This window comes from Macaca thibetana, chromosome 6 (genome assembly GCF_024542745.1).
Source record: "Macaca thibetana thibetana isolate TM-01 chromosome 6, ASM2454274v1, whole genome shotgun sequence".
Taxonomy (NCBI): Eukaryota; Metazoa; Chordata; class Mammalia; order Primates; family Cercopithecidae; genus Macaca; species Macaca thibetana.
In genome coordinates, this window is record NC_065583.1 from 40,621,606 (window position 1) to 40,639,047 (window position 17,442).

General features: G+C 37.1%; 1 protein-coding gene across 1 annotated transcript; it reads right to left on the reverse strand.

Annotated features, from left to right (window-relative positions):
• Window positions 1-5,091: 5,091 nt before the first annotated feature.
• Window positions 5,092-17,051, reverse strand: LOC126957295 (protocadherin beta-3). Its single transcript, XM_050795015.1, has one exon. The coding sequence runs from the start codon at window positions 15,410-15,412 to the stop codon at window positions 13,022-13,024; it is 2,391 nt and encodes a 796-aa protein (XP_050650972.1). The 5' UTR covers window positions 15,413-17,051; the 3' UTR covers window positions 5,092-13,021.
• Between the last annotated feature and the right edge of the window lie 391 nt (window positions 17,052-17,442).

A 17,442-nucleotide genomic window follows, 5' to 3' on the forward strand; every position in this document is an offset into this window, starting at 1 on the left:
TCTCAATAACATTAACATATGTGACCACTATACACCAGATATTATTCTAAGCATTTTACACATATTGACTCATTTTATCACCCCAACAACCCTATGAGGTGGGCAGTCTTATGAGCCACATTTTTAAAGATTAAGAATTATGGCAAACAGAGTTTAAATAATCTGTCCAAAGTCATACAGCATGTGAAATGGCAGAGCCAGGATTTAAACTGTTACCATGTGACTCCAGAAACCATTCTTTTATATGCCTAAGTAGAGCTGGAGAGGTGAACAACTTTTTAGATAATTTAGATCCCAACTTCAGCCTTGCCTGGGGTACATGGTATGAAATATATTTATATTCAAGTTTTCAATTATTATTAGAAACTTAAAAATTATTTGTCTCCCTTTAGAGACAGTTAGTTACCAGTAGAGAGAGATGTTTATACAACTTACACACTGGAAGGAAAACTAATACTCAACATTTTTGTTGCAATCATTAATCAGGTGAAAAAATTAAGAGTGACATAATGAATTACTTATAGCCTTAAATATTGGGGAAAAAAAGTATAGATCTTTTGAAAAGTTGTTTAGGTTCTGATAAATAGTTTAAAGTTAAAGGGTGGCCTAGAAGAATGGCCTAGCATATTATGCCATAGTTTATTTCCCTAAACTGCCATATTTATGAGAAAAGAAAGATCTATTATACCTGAATGAAGGATAAGCTAATTATATAAGATAAGCTAATGATATAAAGAATGAACACCTGAAAACTATTTCATCCCAGTCAGAAAAGCTGTATTATCCATTCTGAAGGATTCATATGACTATTTACATAATTAGTTGCCAGATCTGAAGCATGATATTTAATTTTTTTCATTTTAAATATACAAAGAAAGATAAAATAGAGGGATACGCAGGAAACTAGTTGCTTTCTGGTAAAATATAGGCAAGAACCTTATCACTGAAAAAAGATAAAAATCACTTTAAAGAAATTTTAGGCCGTGCATGGCAGCTCATGCCTGTAAATGCCAGCACTTTGGGAGGCCAAGCAGGAGGATCACTTGAGCCCAGGAGTTTGAGACCAGCCTGAGCAACACAGCAAGATCTTGTCTCTCCAAAAAAAAAAAAAAATTATACCAGTGGTGGCATGCATTGGTAGTCCCAGCTACTTGGGAGGCTGAGGTGGGAGGATTGCTTGAGCCTGGGAGATTGAGGCTTCAGTGAGCCATGATTGTGCCACTGCACTCCAACCTGGGTGACAGAGTGAGACTCTGTCTCAAAAAAATAAAACCAAAAACTACTAAAATAAATAATTGAGTTCCGCAAGGTTGCAGGATACAAGATCACTATGTGGAAATCAATTGTATTTCTATACAGTAGCATTGAACAAACCAAAAATGAGATCAAGAAAACAATTCAATTTATAATAGATATCATCAAAAGGAATAAAATGCTAAGGAATAAACTTAACAAAAGAAGTGGGAGAACTGAACACTGAACACTGCAAAACATCATTGAAAGAAATTAAAGAAGATCTAAGTAAATGAAAAGTGTTCATAGATTGGAAGACTTAAGATTGTTAAAATATTGGTACCTTTCAAATTGCTCTACAGATTTATTGCAATCCCTATCAAAATTTCAGTTGGCTTTTTTGCAGAAATTGGTAAACTGACCCTAACATTCACATGAAAATGCAAGGGACCCAGAATACAATCTTGGGAAAAAAGGAACAAAGTTGAAAAGCCCACAGTTTCTAATATATGTGTGTGTGTGTGTGTGTGTGTGTGTGTGTGTGTGTGTATGTGTGTGTGTGTGTGTGTGTGTATATATATATATATATATTTTTTTTTTTTTTTTTTTTTTGAGATGGAGTCTCGCTCTGTCGCCCAGGCTGGAATGCAGTGGCGCGATCTCGGCTCACTGTAAGCTCTGCCTCCCCGGTTCACACCATTCTCCTGCCTCAGCCTCCTGAGTAGCTGGGACTACAGGCACCCGCCACCACGCCCAGCAAATTTTTTTTTTTTTTTTTTTTTGTATTTTTAGTAGAGACGGGGTTTCACCATGTTAACCAGGATGGTCTCAATTTCCTGACCTCGTGATCCACTGACCTCGGCCTCCCAAAGTGCTGGTATCATAGGCATGAGCCACCGCGCCCAGCCCACATTTTCTGATTTTAAAGATGTATTCTAAGTTATATATCACATATTTGAGTATTTTGATATATTAACACAAATACTATTTTTATTCTAGAAAAAATTATTAGAAATTATCTTAGATTCCATCACAAATTTCTCAAGTCAAACTCTAATTATTCAAGTATCTCCGTCCTACATTTACATTTCAGTGAGTGTGACTTTAAAAATATCTTACAGGTTTAAGTTTGGAAGGTTGGCTAATGTAAAATTTACTTTGCTTTCACCACTGAGCACTATTGTTTGCTTTACAGCTATTTCATTCAAACGGTCAGCTGATGTATCTAATGTACCTATTTAATAGAACATTCCAGGAGATCATTCCTTTTATAAGAATTTCCAATAAATTCCACAAACCATTGATATGAACCATTTATTATTGATAGCTTAACATTTTGAAATAGGGCTATTGGAAATATGATTTAAGGAAATAATAGTCAAAATCTAATAATTATTTCACCCTTTATCTCTCTCAAAAATTAATGTTTAATTTTCCTCTATTCCTCCCTTTCAAAGTAAGAACAAAACCATCCTCAAGTCATGGTGAAGTTTTAAAAATACTCTTTCATTTTTAAAATAGACTATTCAAAATAGTACAAATTTAACATTTTTAATTTTAGGACTACGTATCTTTAAATCTCTTTTTAAATCTTTTTTTCTTTTTTGAGACAAGGTCACACAGGCTGGAGTGCAGTGACACAATCATAGCTCACTGCAGCCTCGAGTTCCTGGGCTCAAGCAATCTTCATGCCTTGGACTGCTGAGTAGCTGGAATTACAGGCGCAAGCCACCACATTCAGCTAATTTTTTAAAAAAAAAATTGTAGGGATGGGGTCTTGTTATGTTGATCATACTGATCTTGAACTCCTAGCCTCAAGCATTCCTTCCACCTTGGCCTTCCAAAATGCTGGGATTACAGATACGAACAACTGCAACTGGCTCATTGCTTGATTTTAACATGCTGAACCAACCTTGCATTCCTGAGCTAAATCTCACTTGGCCATGGTGTGTAATCATTTTTATGTGATACTAGAGTCAGTTTGCTAACATTTTGTTGAGAATGTTTGCATCTATATTCATAAGGGAAACTGGTATGTATTTTTTTTGTTGTGTTATCACTGTCTGGTTTTGTCATCTTGTTAATACTGGCCTCTGTAGAATGGAGTTGACAAGTGGTCCCTGCTCCTCTATTTTTTGAATGAGTATATCAAGTACTGTTGTTAATTCTTCTTTAAACATTTCGTAGAATTGACCAGTGAAGCCATCTGGTCCTGAGCTTTTCTTTGTGGAAAGTTTTTGATTACTGGTTCAATCTCTTATTACAGGTCTATTCGGGTTTTTTGTTAGGTTGGTGTAAAAGTAATTGCGTTTTTTGCCATTGAAAGTAATGGCAAAACCACAACTACTCTTGCACCAACCTAGTATTTCTCCTTAGTCAGTTTTGGCAATTTCAGGTCTATTCACATTTTCTATTTCTCCTTAGTCAGTTTTGGCAATTTCAGGTCTATTCACATTTTCTATTTCTCCTTAGTCAATTTTGGTAGTTTGTGTTTTCCATTTAATCTAGGGTTTTTTTTTTCCCGTTTCATCTAGGTTTTCTCATTTGTTGGCTTACAATTGTGTATAGTATTCCCTTATAATTTCCTTTAAGACCTGTGAAATAGGTCATACTTTCCCTCCTTTTTCTTAATTTTAGTAATTTGAGTCCTCTTTTTTCATCATCAGTCTTGCTAAAGCTTTGCCAATTTTATTGATCTTTTCAAAGCACCAACTTTTAGTTTATTTTCTCCATTGTTTTTCTATTTTGTTTTATTTATTTCCACTCTAATCTAATAATTTTCTTTCTTCAGCTTGTATTGGTTTTAGTATGCTCTCCTTTTCCTAGCTTCTTAAGGTGGAAGTCTGGGCTACTGATTTCAGATCTTTTAAAAATATATAGGTATTTCAGCTATAATTTTCCCTCTAAGCACAACTTTTATTGTATCCAATAAATTTTGTTATGTTGCATTGTCATTTTTATTCATTTCAGAGTATTATATAATGTCCCTTGTGATTTCTTCTTTGATTCATTTTTTTAATGTTTAATTTCCACATGTTTGTGAATTTCCCAAATTATCTTCTGCCACTGCTTTCTAATTTCATTTCATTATAGCTGAAAAACATACTTTATATGATCTTAACTCTTTCAAATTTATTAAGACTTGTTTTATGGCCTAATATACAGTCTATCCTGGAGAATGTTTCATATGCACTTGAAAATAATGTGTATTCTGCTGTTGCTAGATGGAGCATTCTGTTAAGTACTGTTGGTTTATAATGTCATTCAAGTATTCTTTTCTCATGTTGATACTCTGTTTCATTGTTTTATCATTTATTGAAAATTGGGGAATTAAAGTCTTCAGCTATTATTGTCAAATTGTCTAACTCTTCATTTGTGTCTCTTTTTGCTCCACTTATTTTGGGTTTCTATTATTAGATGCATGTATGTTTATGATTATTATGTTTTCCTGATGGATTAACTCTTTTACTATTGTAAAATTTCCCTCCTTAACTTTTTATTTTTAGTAACTTTTTTGTTTGTTTTAGAGTATATTTTGCTTGATATTAATGTAGGCATTCCAGCTCTTTTGGTTACAGCCTACATAATATATCTTTTTCCATCTTTTTACTTTCAATGTATGTGTGTCTTTGAATCTAAAGTGTCCCTTGGTAGACAACCTATAGTTGGATCATTTTTAAAAATCCATTCTGCCAATTTCTGCTTTTTAATTGGAGTGTGCAATTCATTCACATTTAACATAGTTGCTGATAAGGTAGATTTATATTGGCAATTTGCTTTGGTTTCTACATCTTATTATTTCCTCATTGTTCTCTTTTGTGTTAAACACATATTTTCTTGGATTCCATTTTAATTGACTTGTCTTTTTTTTTTTTTTTTACCTTTTTTAGTTATTTTCTTGGTGGTTTCCCTGATTATTAAAGTGAATATCTTTTACCAATCAAGTTCAGATTAATACCAATTTAATTTCGACAGTATACAGAACTGTGTTTCTATATAACTATGTTCTCTCTCCCCTCCTTTGTGTCACATTGTCATACAATTACATCTTTACAATTTATATACCTATGAACATAGATTTATAATTACTGCTTTATGCAGTGTTCTTTCCAATAACAAGTTACAAATAAAAACACATTTACAGTTCCCTAGATATATATATACCTATAAGTTACTTTCCCTTTATGATGCTTTTATTTTTTCATGTAGATTAAAGTTACTCATTGGTGTCCTTTTATTTCAGCCCAAATGACTACCTTTAATATTTCTTTGTAGAGTAGGTTTGCTAACAATGTAATCAGTCACTTACTGTTTTTTGGTAATGTCTTAATTTCTCTTTCATTTTTGAAAGATACTTTTGGTGGATATAGAATTATTGGTTGATAGTCCCTTTTAGCACTTTGAATGTGTCATCCCACTCCCCTTTGGCCTCTATTATTTCTGTAAGAAATCAGTGTTAGTCATATTGAGGATAAGATTTTTGAGGATAAGGTATGTGATGAGTTGCTTCTCTCTTGCTGTTTTTGAGGTTCTCTTTTTGTCTTAACTTTTGACAGTTTGATCATGATGTGTCAAGGCATGAATCCCTTTGACTTTATCCTGGTTGGAGTTTGCTGGGCCCCTTGAATGTGAAGATTAATGTTTTTCATCAAATTTGAGAAATTTTCAGCCATTACTTCAGTTATTCTGTCATTTTGTCTCTTTCCTCTCCTTCTGGGACTTCAAGTATGTGTATTTAGTAGCCTTCATGGTGTCCCATAGGTCTCTGTTCATTTTCATTTTTAAAAATCTTTTTGTTCCTAAGACTGGATAATTTTCATTGATCTATTTTCTTTCTTTCATTTCTTTCTCTCTTTCTCTCTTTCTTTCTTTCTTTCTTTCTTTCTTTCTTTCTTCTTTCTTTCTTTTTTTTCTTTCTTTCTTTCTTCTCTCTCTCTCCTTTCCTTCCTTCCTTTCTTTTCTTCCTGTTTTTTTTTTTCTTTTTTCCGACACAGGGTCTTGCTCTGTCACCCAGACTTTTTGCACTAGACAAGCTCTGATTGAAGGCAGTTAAAGATAGCCTTGCAAGTGGAGTCCTCCAGGGAGCCAACAAACAGATCAAATAATAGCAATTCTTTCTGGTACTATTTTGTTTCCTCTGGTGGCTGCCAAGCTGCTGATTTTCACTGTGATTGTAAATTGTTAATTTTAAAGGCTTCTAAGAGGCTAGAGAGATGCAGATGGAAATAGGCCAGTTAAAACGCCACAAAAACCACTGTTTTTAACAAAGAGTCAGACCGTTTTTCCTCAATAAATTCTCCCTAAGTTGCTGCACACCTTTGTTTAAATTTCAGAGTTCTGAAACAGTTGATTTTGACAATTTCTCTCAGTTTCCTCATTGCTTTCCTGAAGAAGAGATTTTTCGGAGGTTCATTCTCTACCATTTTCACTGATGTTCAGAAATATATTCTTTTTTAAAATTGCAGTAAAATATGCAATACCCTTTTTCATAATAACAAACATAGACAATGAAACTTCAACACTGCCAGTTACCTACTTTAAATTAAATAGAATTGAAACATTTGGGATGAAGAAATTCATTTCCTCAGAAATAAAGAAATTTAAACAAAAAACCTCAGAAAGATACAATTTAGAGAATACAATTTCTTTTTTAAAAATAAATCCCACATTGTTCTAGAAGTTAAATTTCTTTTAAAAGTCTTTCCTCATAGATAGCTCACATTAATTAGAGAAAATTGGCTTCTGAAATTTGATATTTGTTTCTGATATTCCAGAAACTTCTCACATTGAAAGCTCTAGAACTAAATCCTAGTGGTGTTGATACTCCCAAAATGCTCAGGAAGAGGCCTTGTTTTGAGCAGCAGTACACTGAAGTTTCCCAGTTGACCCTCCACATCTGAGTAGCACAGGAACAGAGAGAATCGAAAGAGAAAGAAGCCTGAGTCAAATCAGTGATCAAGAAAATGGAAATCCTTTTATGGGTGGTTAAAGAAATGGAAGAGAAGACTAGGGTAAGTCCTAGACCAGGTGTAGGACGATCATGGCAAATAAAGGTGGCTTCCAGTTGTCCTTAATAACAGCACCAGCTTGTGCCTGGTTGTGGTTGTCTTTTAGGAGCCTACACGTGCTTCACATACTCTGTACTTCGAGGTTGTGGGCCTACATGCTAACATCCAGGGCTCTGAGGCCTTGAATCGCCAATAAAATAGTCATGAGTTCTAGCCCAAGTCATCATCTGGGTTACCACTTTTTTCTACCTGGACAGCTCAGTACACAATATAGAATTGTTTTGTAATAAATTTTCTTTGTTATCTAGCTATTACAGTTGTGTGTCATCCAGGATCTCCACATCTTGATGCTCAACTCCAGAAAGCCCCAGACACATTTAGAACTCAAACTCTTCAAGAATCTCAAAAACCAGGGACATCAAAGCACACAGGTTCCATTGTCCATGCTGATGGATACCAAGAGGACTGAGGAATATGTCCTTGGGCAGCTGTGGGAAAGTGACTTAGGTATTAGTCCCTAGATAGTCTCTGTTTTTGGCAGTGATACTATCAGCATTCTGAGTAGGACTTTTTCTTTTTTTAAAACTAATAAGGTGTATGAAGTTTGGGTCAGGGAATTGTTGACAGTGTTGAAGAACAGTATGATTATGCTGTGCTGTATTTCTGCATGTTAGATTCCACCCTAGTAAGAGATGGTACAGAGCCCTGACTTCTCTGTTACAAAAATAATTTTATTTTTTGAGATAGAGTCTGGCTGTATCACCCAGGCTAGAGCATGATCATGGCTTGCTGCAGCCTCAACTTCCTGGGCTCAAGGATCCTCCCACCTCAGCCTCTTCAGTACCTAGGAACTCAAGTGCATGCCACCACACCCAGCCAATTTTTAAAATTTTTTGTAGCGATAGAGTCTCACTATCTTTCTGAGGCTGTTGTTGAACTCCTGAGTTCAAGCAATCCTCCTGTCTAGGCCTCCCTAAGTGCTGGGATTAAAGGCATGAGCCACTGTTCCCAGACTCAGAACACTAATTTTTGACAAATGGTTTCATGAGGAGATTGTCTTGGAAAGAGCAAGCCCATTTTGCATTATCACCAGAGTCCCAAGCTATTTTCTAAAAAAAAAGAAAAAAATAGCAACTACTATTTCAGTGGAATCTTGGATTATGTTATTATTTTTCTGAGCATTACCATGAATGCTGTAACTTGAATCAAGACCATGATGTTTTCCATATAGTCCCCATGTGTCAATTGCTTCAGCTACAGTTCAGTTTTCCTAAAAATCAACTTGTTTACTCTGAAGATTGAAACATTTTAAATTTCTCCATTAGCTTCCATGTCTATAGCCTTAGCAGAAACCATGACAACCAAGAAGCAATGACATTCCCTGAGATTTTTGCCTCATTGAGTGAATGCAGAACAATACCACCCAAAAGAGCATGGGTCCCATCTCAAACATATTTTTAGTGCTTGGTCTAGAACTTTCACCTGGGTGTGGCAAAGTTGAGCTAAGCTTTTAAATAAAGGCTTGGGTTTGCAGCAGCCAGGGCGAAACCACCTTGAGACCCCTCTTCTTCCTCCCTTCCCCAAGATTGTCAAAACAAGCGCTACTGTGAAAGAAGCTTCCAATAAGAGATAAGTTCTCGATAAAATATCAGCAAGCAAATGAAGATTAACACCACAAAAAACAGACTCAACAAATAAAAGAGTTGTTTTATCTACTATAAGAAATAGAAACTTGAAACAATATGGAAATAACTTAAAAGACTCAAACAACAAAGAAGGAAATAGCAATTGTGAAACAAGAGCAAATAGTTGTGAAAACTTGCCAAATGAAAGTTTTCAAAACAAAATTGTAATTTCTCAAAGAAAAAAATGCAGTACGTTATGTAAATCTCAGGTTGGGGCCTACCATATATATCAGAACAGCAAGAATAAATGAAAAAATCTAAAAGAGAGTAAAGAAGTTTACGGATAAAAGAATGAGAAGTAGACTGACATTGTACTTTTCATCAATGTGTTGAATACCTAAAGAATAGAAGGAAAATAAGCTTAAAATTTTGAATCTATGACCAAGCAAACTATTGATTAACCATATGCATATTTGACATTAAAATAATTCATAATTAGGACTAACAGATTTCTGGCTTAAAAAAATCTAACAATTACTTTAAGAAGCAAAAGATGTTTCCAGAATAAAGTAGGGGGATATAGAGAAAAGCTGTTATTTTTTTTAAAACAGAGTCTTCTTTTGTAAGGAAGTAGAATTTATTTATCAAAGAAGATTTATGAAAAGTATGGTGGTATAGCGAGTGGCCTCACTAGTTTTAATGATTGATATTTGAATATAGCTTAGTCTTGTAACAACCCCACATAAAAATTTAAAATTCATTTGTATCCCTTTGATTTTCAGTGTTAAAAACTAGATTGTGAATGTCAAGGAAATATTTAAGTTATTTCTGAACTAAAGTATTTGTAGAGAGAAGAAGGGAGTATGCACATGATCGAGAATTATGTTTTGAAAATAAATGAATGATTGACTATTTTAAAAAAGTTAAGCCTTTGGGATCTTGAAAATTTTATTTAATCTTGATATCTTTAAGACTAATCCAAGTTCAATAGAAGTACCAATTAGAGGCCAGAGAATTTAAATACCAATTTCAGAAAGTTAATTTGATGTACAAAAATGTCTTACATTTAATTTTTTCTTTTTCCCTGAAATCAAAGATATGAATAAGCTCAATTTAGAACCAACTTGGAGATTAATACATAATTTTACAGTTCTCCAAGCTTCCACAAGTCTCAAGATGCAAAGGGAGACATTAAATAAAAAATTGGCTCTATAGGGAATTATTCTTTATACTCCATCTCTTTCTGAATATAGATGGTTTTTAAAAATTCAATGTGTAGATCAGGTCCAAATAAACAAGTTTGTAATTCCTTAGAACATTATTTTATTTACCAAATAATTTAAAATGTATTTATTTAACAAATATAAACTGAGCATCTACTATGAATGAGGCATTGTGCTATTTGCTGGAAATACCACTATGAATAAACCAGAAACAGACGCTACCTTCAAGTTGCTTAGAGTCTACTAAGGTCATTTTACATATTCTAGAATGAGGGAAGAGAGTAAAATTTTTCTTTCTCTTACTTTTTGACAATTGGAATACTGGTGAGATTGATTTGTAAATATTTTACAATAATGAATTAGCCTGCCCAGAAGAAAAATTACTAGAAAATTATTAATAATATATAAAGTCATCCCTTTTACCTTGTGCCAGGCTTTTAGTTTCTGGAATTCCAAAACGTGGCAACACTAGTTAGTACTATACATGTGGTACTCTCTCTATATTTAATGAAATATCCAGATGAATACATTGTTGGAAGTTGTCTTCAAATAAAAGGGTAAAACGTTTCTAACTGCCTTGAAAGAGAAGCAGGTTTGAACCAAGAGTAAGATGTGATTGCTTCCCATCTTCAAATTTAGTCTAGATTATCTTTTCTGGCTTTGCTAAATTCTATTCATTTTCTCAGCAATGTATAAGTCCAGTACATCTAAAAACTAAATTACTAATGGTATCTGTTCTTGTATTTTCAGTGTCTAAATGACTCAGCATATTGCCTTTTGAACTTTAGTCTCCGATCATTTACCATATTAGTCCCCAAACGAACTGCCCTCTATATTTTCCACAGTTGAATACTTCTCTGGCTCTGATACCACCTGGGACTAAGGTAATCAAAGAGAGATAAATCTTGATAAGAATTCTATGCCTCTTCCTGATATTCATGGAAAATCAGCTACATATGCAAAGAAGAAAAATATCTGACCAAAACAGCCAGATTCTACTTAAAGTGAAAGGAAATATTATATTAATTTTCCTCTGATTATTAAAGATTCACACATTTGGCTGTGCATGGTGGTTCATACCTGTAATCCTAGCACTTTGGGAAGTGGAGGCAGGAGGATCCCTTGAGCACAGGAGTTCCAGACCAACCTGGGCAACATGGAGAAACCCCATTTCTACAAATAAATTTTTTGTTGTTGTTAAATAGCTGGGTGTGGTGGCACACACCTGTTGTCCCAGCTACTCTGGAGGCTAAAGTGGTCAGATCCCTTGAGCCCAGGAGACTGAGACTGCAGTGAGCCATGATTGTACCACTGCATTCCAGCCTGGGCAACAGAGCAAGACCCTGTCTCAAAAGATTTTTTAAAAAAGGGTTTATGCATTTGATGCTCAGTTACATAAAATGACACCATTTAAATGTGATAATAACTACACTTTAACATATGTTTGAAAGTATGTCAATCTTAAACTCTTGCTTTTTGGGGAATTTTTAAAATCTTTGCGAAATTCTCTTTTCTCTAGTCATGAGTATTTAATTCCTAGGAAGATATATAGATGTTCTGTGGATGAGGAAATGCTTATAGGAAGAAAATTAATTTTTTCCTAATACAATTCCCTAATTAGGAGCTAAATATTTTGTTGCTTAAAATAAGTTTTTTGATTTTACTCAATATAACCATAAGATTCAATGTTTTTGTTGCTTCCAGATTTTATTCTTTGTTGTAGCTAATTTAGAGTTTCACAACGATATTGCCTTCTCCTTTTTAGAACTTTCTATTCTTGTACATCTTCTTTTAATTACATTGTAGGAGGCAGGATGCTGATATGGATGGACACTTCCTATCCCAGAAAGATCATATATAATCCTAAATCATGTCAGGTTAAAATCTGAAGGAGGGAACCAAGACAGGAAAAAAAGAAAGTATCTTTCTCCTATATCACCATACAAGTAGCAAGTAGGTATTAATTATAAAGTAGGACTGGATAGGATATCACTTTTACCATGAAGCATTTAGATATCATATACCCATGTATTTTCTTGAAATTAAAAATTGACCCTCAGATTGATAACACTTACATCTCAGAATTTATGAAACAAATAATTGTCATTCCACCAGATGTCTTACTAAACAATGTTTTTGTGTCAAATGGAAAAGAACAGTCCGTTTTTAAAATGGCATAGGTTTAATTTTTTTTCCTCAGTCATCATGAACACACTTTAGACAAACTTCAAAGGGTAATTATCCCTATTAGTCTATATTTGTGTCCATATTTTGGCCAATATAAGCACATAAAATATTGAAATATTAATTGCAAATGTCAACACAGAAAATGAACTAAATTACTTTCATTTGAGTACTACATCCCTAAAAAGATGATATATTACTATAAATTAAAGAAAACACATTCTTGTCTATTCTCAAAACTTCGTTAACCATAGACAAAGCTGCTTTGGGCATATTATACAATACATTATGTGAATATATTCAACAAGGGAAATTATAAAATTGGTGGTTTGGAACTCTCTCTACATTGCTTTATAGAGTTATTTCAATAAGCTATTTGAAATCACTATTAAAAGATAATGAATTCCTTTTTGCTCCCCATTAGAAAAAAAAAGGCGAATTAAGACTGCGTTGGCAAGCTAGGATGAAAGGAGAGTATGCATGGATTAACTACGGAAAAAGTAGAATCAATATATAAACAAAATGTTCTATCGACTAAGGATTCTTGATTGAAATACAAAACATTCAGAGCCAAACAACTATTTTCCAGTTCTGTTAATGAAACCTAAGCCATCCCTGGATTTGAAATTTTGCTCTACTCTTGCTACTTGCCTTGAACCATACCAAAAGAGAATTCTCCAATAGGCAAAGCAGTAAAAAAGGACTTTCCACAGATTAACTGAGAAGCTCAGTAGATCCTTATTAACACTTAACTGAATTCAAAGCTCTTCCTGAAACTGGGATTTGCCTCGCTAACCCTCTCTGCACCCTGAGCAACGAAATTAGGGATAATTGGCTTCAGGAACTTGAACTCATTTGTCCCGGAGCCTCCAGTCAGACACACCTCGTACTGGTAGCTCTGGGACAGGGTCTCCGTGCCGCTCACGTCCACCAGATGCCCTGGAAAGGGGCCCTCGGGCACCGAGCAGCGACCCACAGAGGCCGCCCTGCTCCTCCTGCACAGCCGCACCGCCACGAACAGGAGCACCGACAAGAGGAAGAGCAACGACACTGAGGCCAATGCCACCACCAGGTAGACGGTGAGCGAGTTGGCCTGGGCCTGGGCCGGGGCCGCCTCCGGGAGCGGCAGGTAGGGCTGGGAGAAGCCGTCTACCAGGAGCAAGTGCAGCGTGGCAGTGGCGGAGCGCGGAGGCTCGCCGTTGTCCTTGACCAGCACCACCAGCCTGTGCTTGGCCGCGTCGCGCTCGCTCAGCAGCCTGGCGGTGCGTACCTCGCCATTGTGCGCCCACACACCGAACAGCCCGGGCTCCGTGGCCTTGAGCAGCTGGTACGACAGCCAGGCGTTCTGGCCCGAGTCGCCGTCCACCGCCACCACCTTGGTTACCAGGTAGCCGGGCTCGGCCGCCCGGGGCACCAGCTCGGTGCAGGGCGCGGAGCCGTTCTGCAGCGGGTACAGCACGAAGGGCGAGTTGTCGTTGGCGTCCAGCACCAGCACGCGCACCAGCGCCTCGCTGCTTAGCGCCGGGGAGCCGCGGTCTGTGGCGCCCACGCGGAACTCGAACGCCTGCAGGGCCTCGTAGTCCAGCGACCTGAGGGCAAACAGGTGGCCGTTGTCCGCGTTGATAGAGACCAGGGAGGCGAGGGGCAGGTGCGGGTCCTGGGGTGGCAGCAGCGAGTAGGTGACCAGGGCGTTGGTGCCTGAGTCTCTGTCTGTGGCGCTGACGCTGCCGATGTGCAGGGCGGGGCTGTTGTTCTCACGGACGAAGAGGGTGTAGGAGGTTTGGGTGAAGGCGGGGGCGTTGTCATTGACGTCGGAGACCAGCACGGTTATGTTGTACTTGGTTTTCAGCCTGGGTGTCCCCAAATCAGTGACGGTGATGGTGATGTTGTACTCGGATCTGGTCTCTCTGTCCAGTGCGCCTTCTGACATGAGGGTGTAAAAATTCTCTACGGATGGTTTCAGGATGAAGGGGAGATTGTTCTCAATGGAACACACCACTCTTCCGTTGTCTCCAGAGTCTAGATCAGAAACACTGAAAACAGCCAGTACAGTCTCTGCCGAGTTCTCAGGGATAGGGCTGTTTACTGAAGACAAGGTCAGTTCCGGTGGGTTGTCGTTGACATCAACCACCTGGACTATGACTGTAGACTTTCCGGATAGGCCTCCGCCATCCTTCGCCTCGATGTCGACTTCATAACTATTAATAGCTTCAAAATTCAAATATTTGACTAGTTGCATATCACCAGTAATTGGATTTAGCTGAAAAGTTTTGCGAATTTCTTCAGAAGCATGAAAAAATGCGTATGATATTGTCCCAAAACTTCCTGTATCTAAATCAGAAGCCGAGACTGTGACAATGACAGAGTTAACGGGGGTATTCTCTAGAACTGCAACCTCATAGAGCGGCTGTGCAAATTCTGGTGCATTGTCGTTTATATCTAAGACCTGGATGTTTATCTGGGCTGTCCCAGACCGAGGGGGAGCGCCGCCGTCCAGCGCAGTGAGCGTTAAGCTGAGCTCCGGCTGCTCCTCACGATCCAGCGCTTTATCCAGTACTAATTCCGGGTACTTCCTTCCGTCCCTACGACTGCGAGTGAGTACGTGGAAGTGGGAATTCGGAGTGATAGTGTAGTTTTGGAGGCTGTTTCTTCCCACATCCAAGTCCTCAGCATTTCCCAAAGGAATTACTGCTCCTGGTAGAGTGCTTTCTAGGATTTTCAGATGCATTTCATTTTCAAAGAATACCGGAGAATGGTCATTTACATCTATGATATGGAGCTCGTTTGTAACAAACTGCAAAGGGTTTTGCAGTAATATCTGAAAATGCAGTATGCATGGTTCTGTGGGGCCGCATAGCTCCTCCCGGTCCAATTTCTCATTCAGAAGCAAATCACCTGTCTGATGACTGAGCTGAAAATGCTGTTTGTTCCCTTTGGACACAACTTGGGCCCCCCTCGCGGCCAGTTCCTCTACCCTTAGCCCCAGATCCTTTGCTAGGTTGGCTATTAAAAAGCCCTTCTCTTTTTCCTCAGCCACAGAATAGCGTCTTGACTCGGACCCAGCCAGAGACTCTCCCAGAAAAACAAAGAGAAGCAGGACTTGCCTTTGTCTAAGAAATCGCTCTCCTCCCGCCTCCATTGCACTTTCCGTCACGCTTTTCTAGGGAATGTCTCCAAGCTGAACCTCAGACAGCGCTGGGAAACAGTCTTTTGCCCCACAACCTTTGCAGACGGCCTAGTCAATAAGCCTTTCCAGAGGCTCAGACTTGCTGACTCAAAAATCTGCCTCGGCTCACAACCCCTGGTTTACCACACTGGATCCGTGCGTCACCGAGCATGCACAATGCCCGTGGTTTAATTCGCCTTCTTAGTCAACAGCGCCACCATGCGTTCGCTTGCAGTTTCAAAATCTTGGAGAAGGTGTTTTTGTTTTGCTTTATCGTTTATTCTTATCAACCCTGGTTGACGCTACTGGAGGAGTTTCTCATGTTATATGAATTAAATAAATGCAATCTAGGGAAATAAAATGCGCTCTTATCTAAGAGCAGCGATTCTTCCTGGTAGAGTCCTCATTTACATGATTTAGCGGAAGTGTACAGACACTAGCTTACCCCTCCCCTTCTGTAATAATTACACACAAACTTCAAAAGATTTTTCCTCTAGATGATAGCATGCTTTACTATCCTATTTATGTTTTTCTTTTTTTTCTAAACTTTGTGAAATGAATCCGAATTGCCTATACCAGAAAAATAAAAGGAAAAGACACCTCCTGCAAGGTGGTAAAAAGGAAAATATATCATGTCAGAGGTGGATCCGGAGGGCTACAAATGCCTAATTTCTTCCACATTATCACGCTCAAGGAACACTTAAAGTGCTTTCTCTTCTTATTTCAGAGCAAATTTGCAATTATTCATTTCATCTGTATTAGCCTGTTTCCACAGATAATTGTTGAGTTTGTAGAAGTTAGGCAAGTGGTGGTAACAAGACAATGTCTGTATATCTTACAACAATTTTCCATCTAGTGGGTGTACAGTCTTTAAACAGATGTTTAAACAGTGTGAAAAGTGCTACATAGAAAAGGTACTGAGTGCACTGAAAGTGTGCAATACGGGGACCTACGTTAATGGAGAGTGATTAAGAAAGTTTCCCCCAAGGTGCACCATTTAATCTGAAACATGAAATAGGAGAAGTGTGCCAAGCTAAGACTGTAGAATGTGTGAAGGCCCTGAGAGAGTGAAGCATAGCTATTAAGAGATAATGAATGAAGGACAGTGAATACAAAACTTAATGTCTCAAGAGTAAGTGGAAAGGAAGGCTGAAAAGGTAAACCAAGGCCAAATAATGGGTGCTTGCATTTTATTCTGAGAACAAAAGGAAGCCATTGCAAGGTTGTTGGTAGAGAAATAAAACAATGCAAATATGTGTTCAATGTAGCCTCTTTTGTACTTCTACACAATTATCAAGAATGTTTGCTCTTAATACTAGTGATACTAAAAATAATAGCAATTTCACTTTTATGTCTTTATATTGAGTATAACTGCAAGCTATTCAAATACCTGTTATCATTTGGGGTAGAAGAAGAGAAACTTTGTGACTTATCCAAAATCTTACAGGTAATGAGTTGGTTGATCAGAGACTTTTGATACCAACACAGCGCTCTACCCCACTGCTAATCTCAAAACAAGACCTTCAAAGTTAATATTACAATTTTAATAGGAAAGCTCATTCAAATGTATGTAGAAATCATATAAAAATGTAAAGATAGACTGAGTAACATTAATAATTAAGATTTGTTTTAATGTATGGATGAGAAAGTAAACTGCAAGAAATGAAAACAGTTGGGTTAGTCATTTAGGGAACTATGGAAGGAAATTTAAGTAACAAAATTAAAAACCACAATTTCATCTGTATTTTTTAAGCCAGTGGACAGGAGAGGAGGCTCAATTTAAGCATTAAGAGAAAAAGGAAAAATACGTTGAAGGAAAGCAACAACAGAATGATAACTGCATGTTTGAACAATGGTGATCAATTCAATTAAAAAAATTGTAATTCATTGTACACCGAAGAGTATTTGGTTCCAGCAAAATGTTTTCCTTTAAGTGTTTTAGTTTATTTAAATATCAATATATCACAGGTAAAATACTTTTCTCTCTTTCAATCATTCAAAAA

Coding starts and splice junctions, on each gene's coding strand:
- LOC126957295 (XM_050795015.1), bottom strand. CDS start 15,412: ATGGAGGCGGGAGGAGAGCGATTTCTTAGACAAAGGCAAGTCCTGCTT.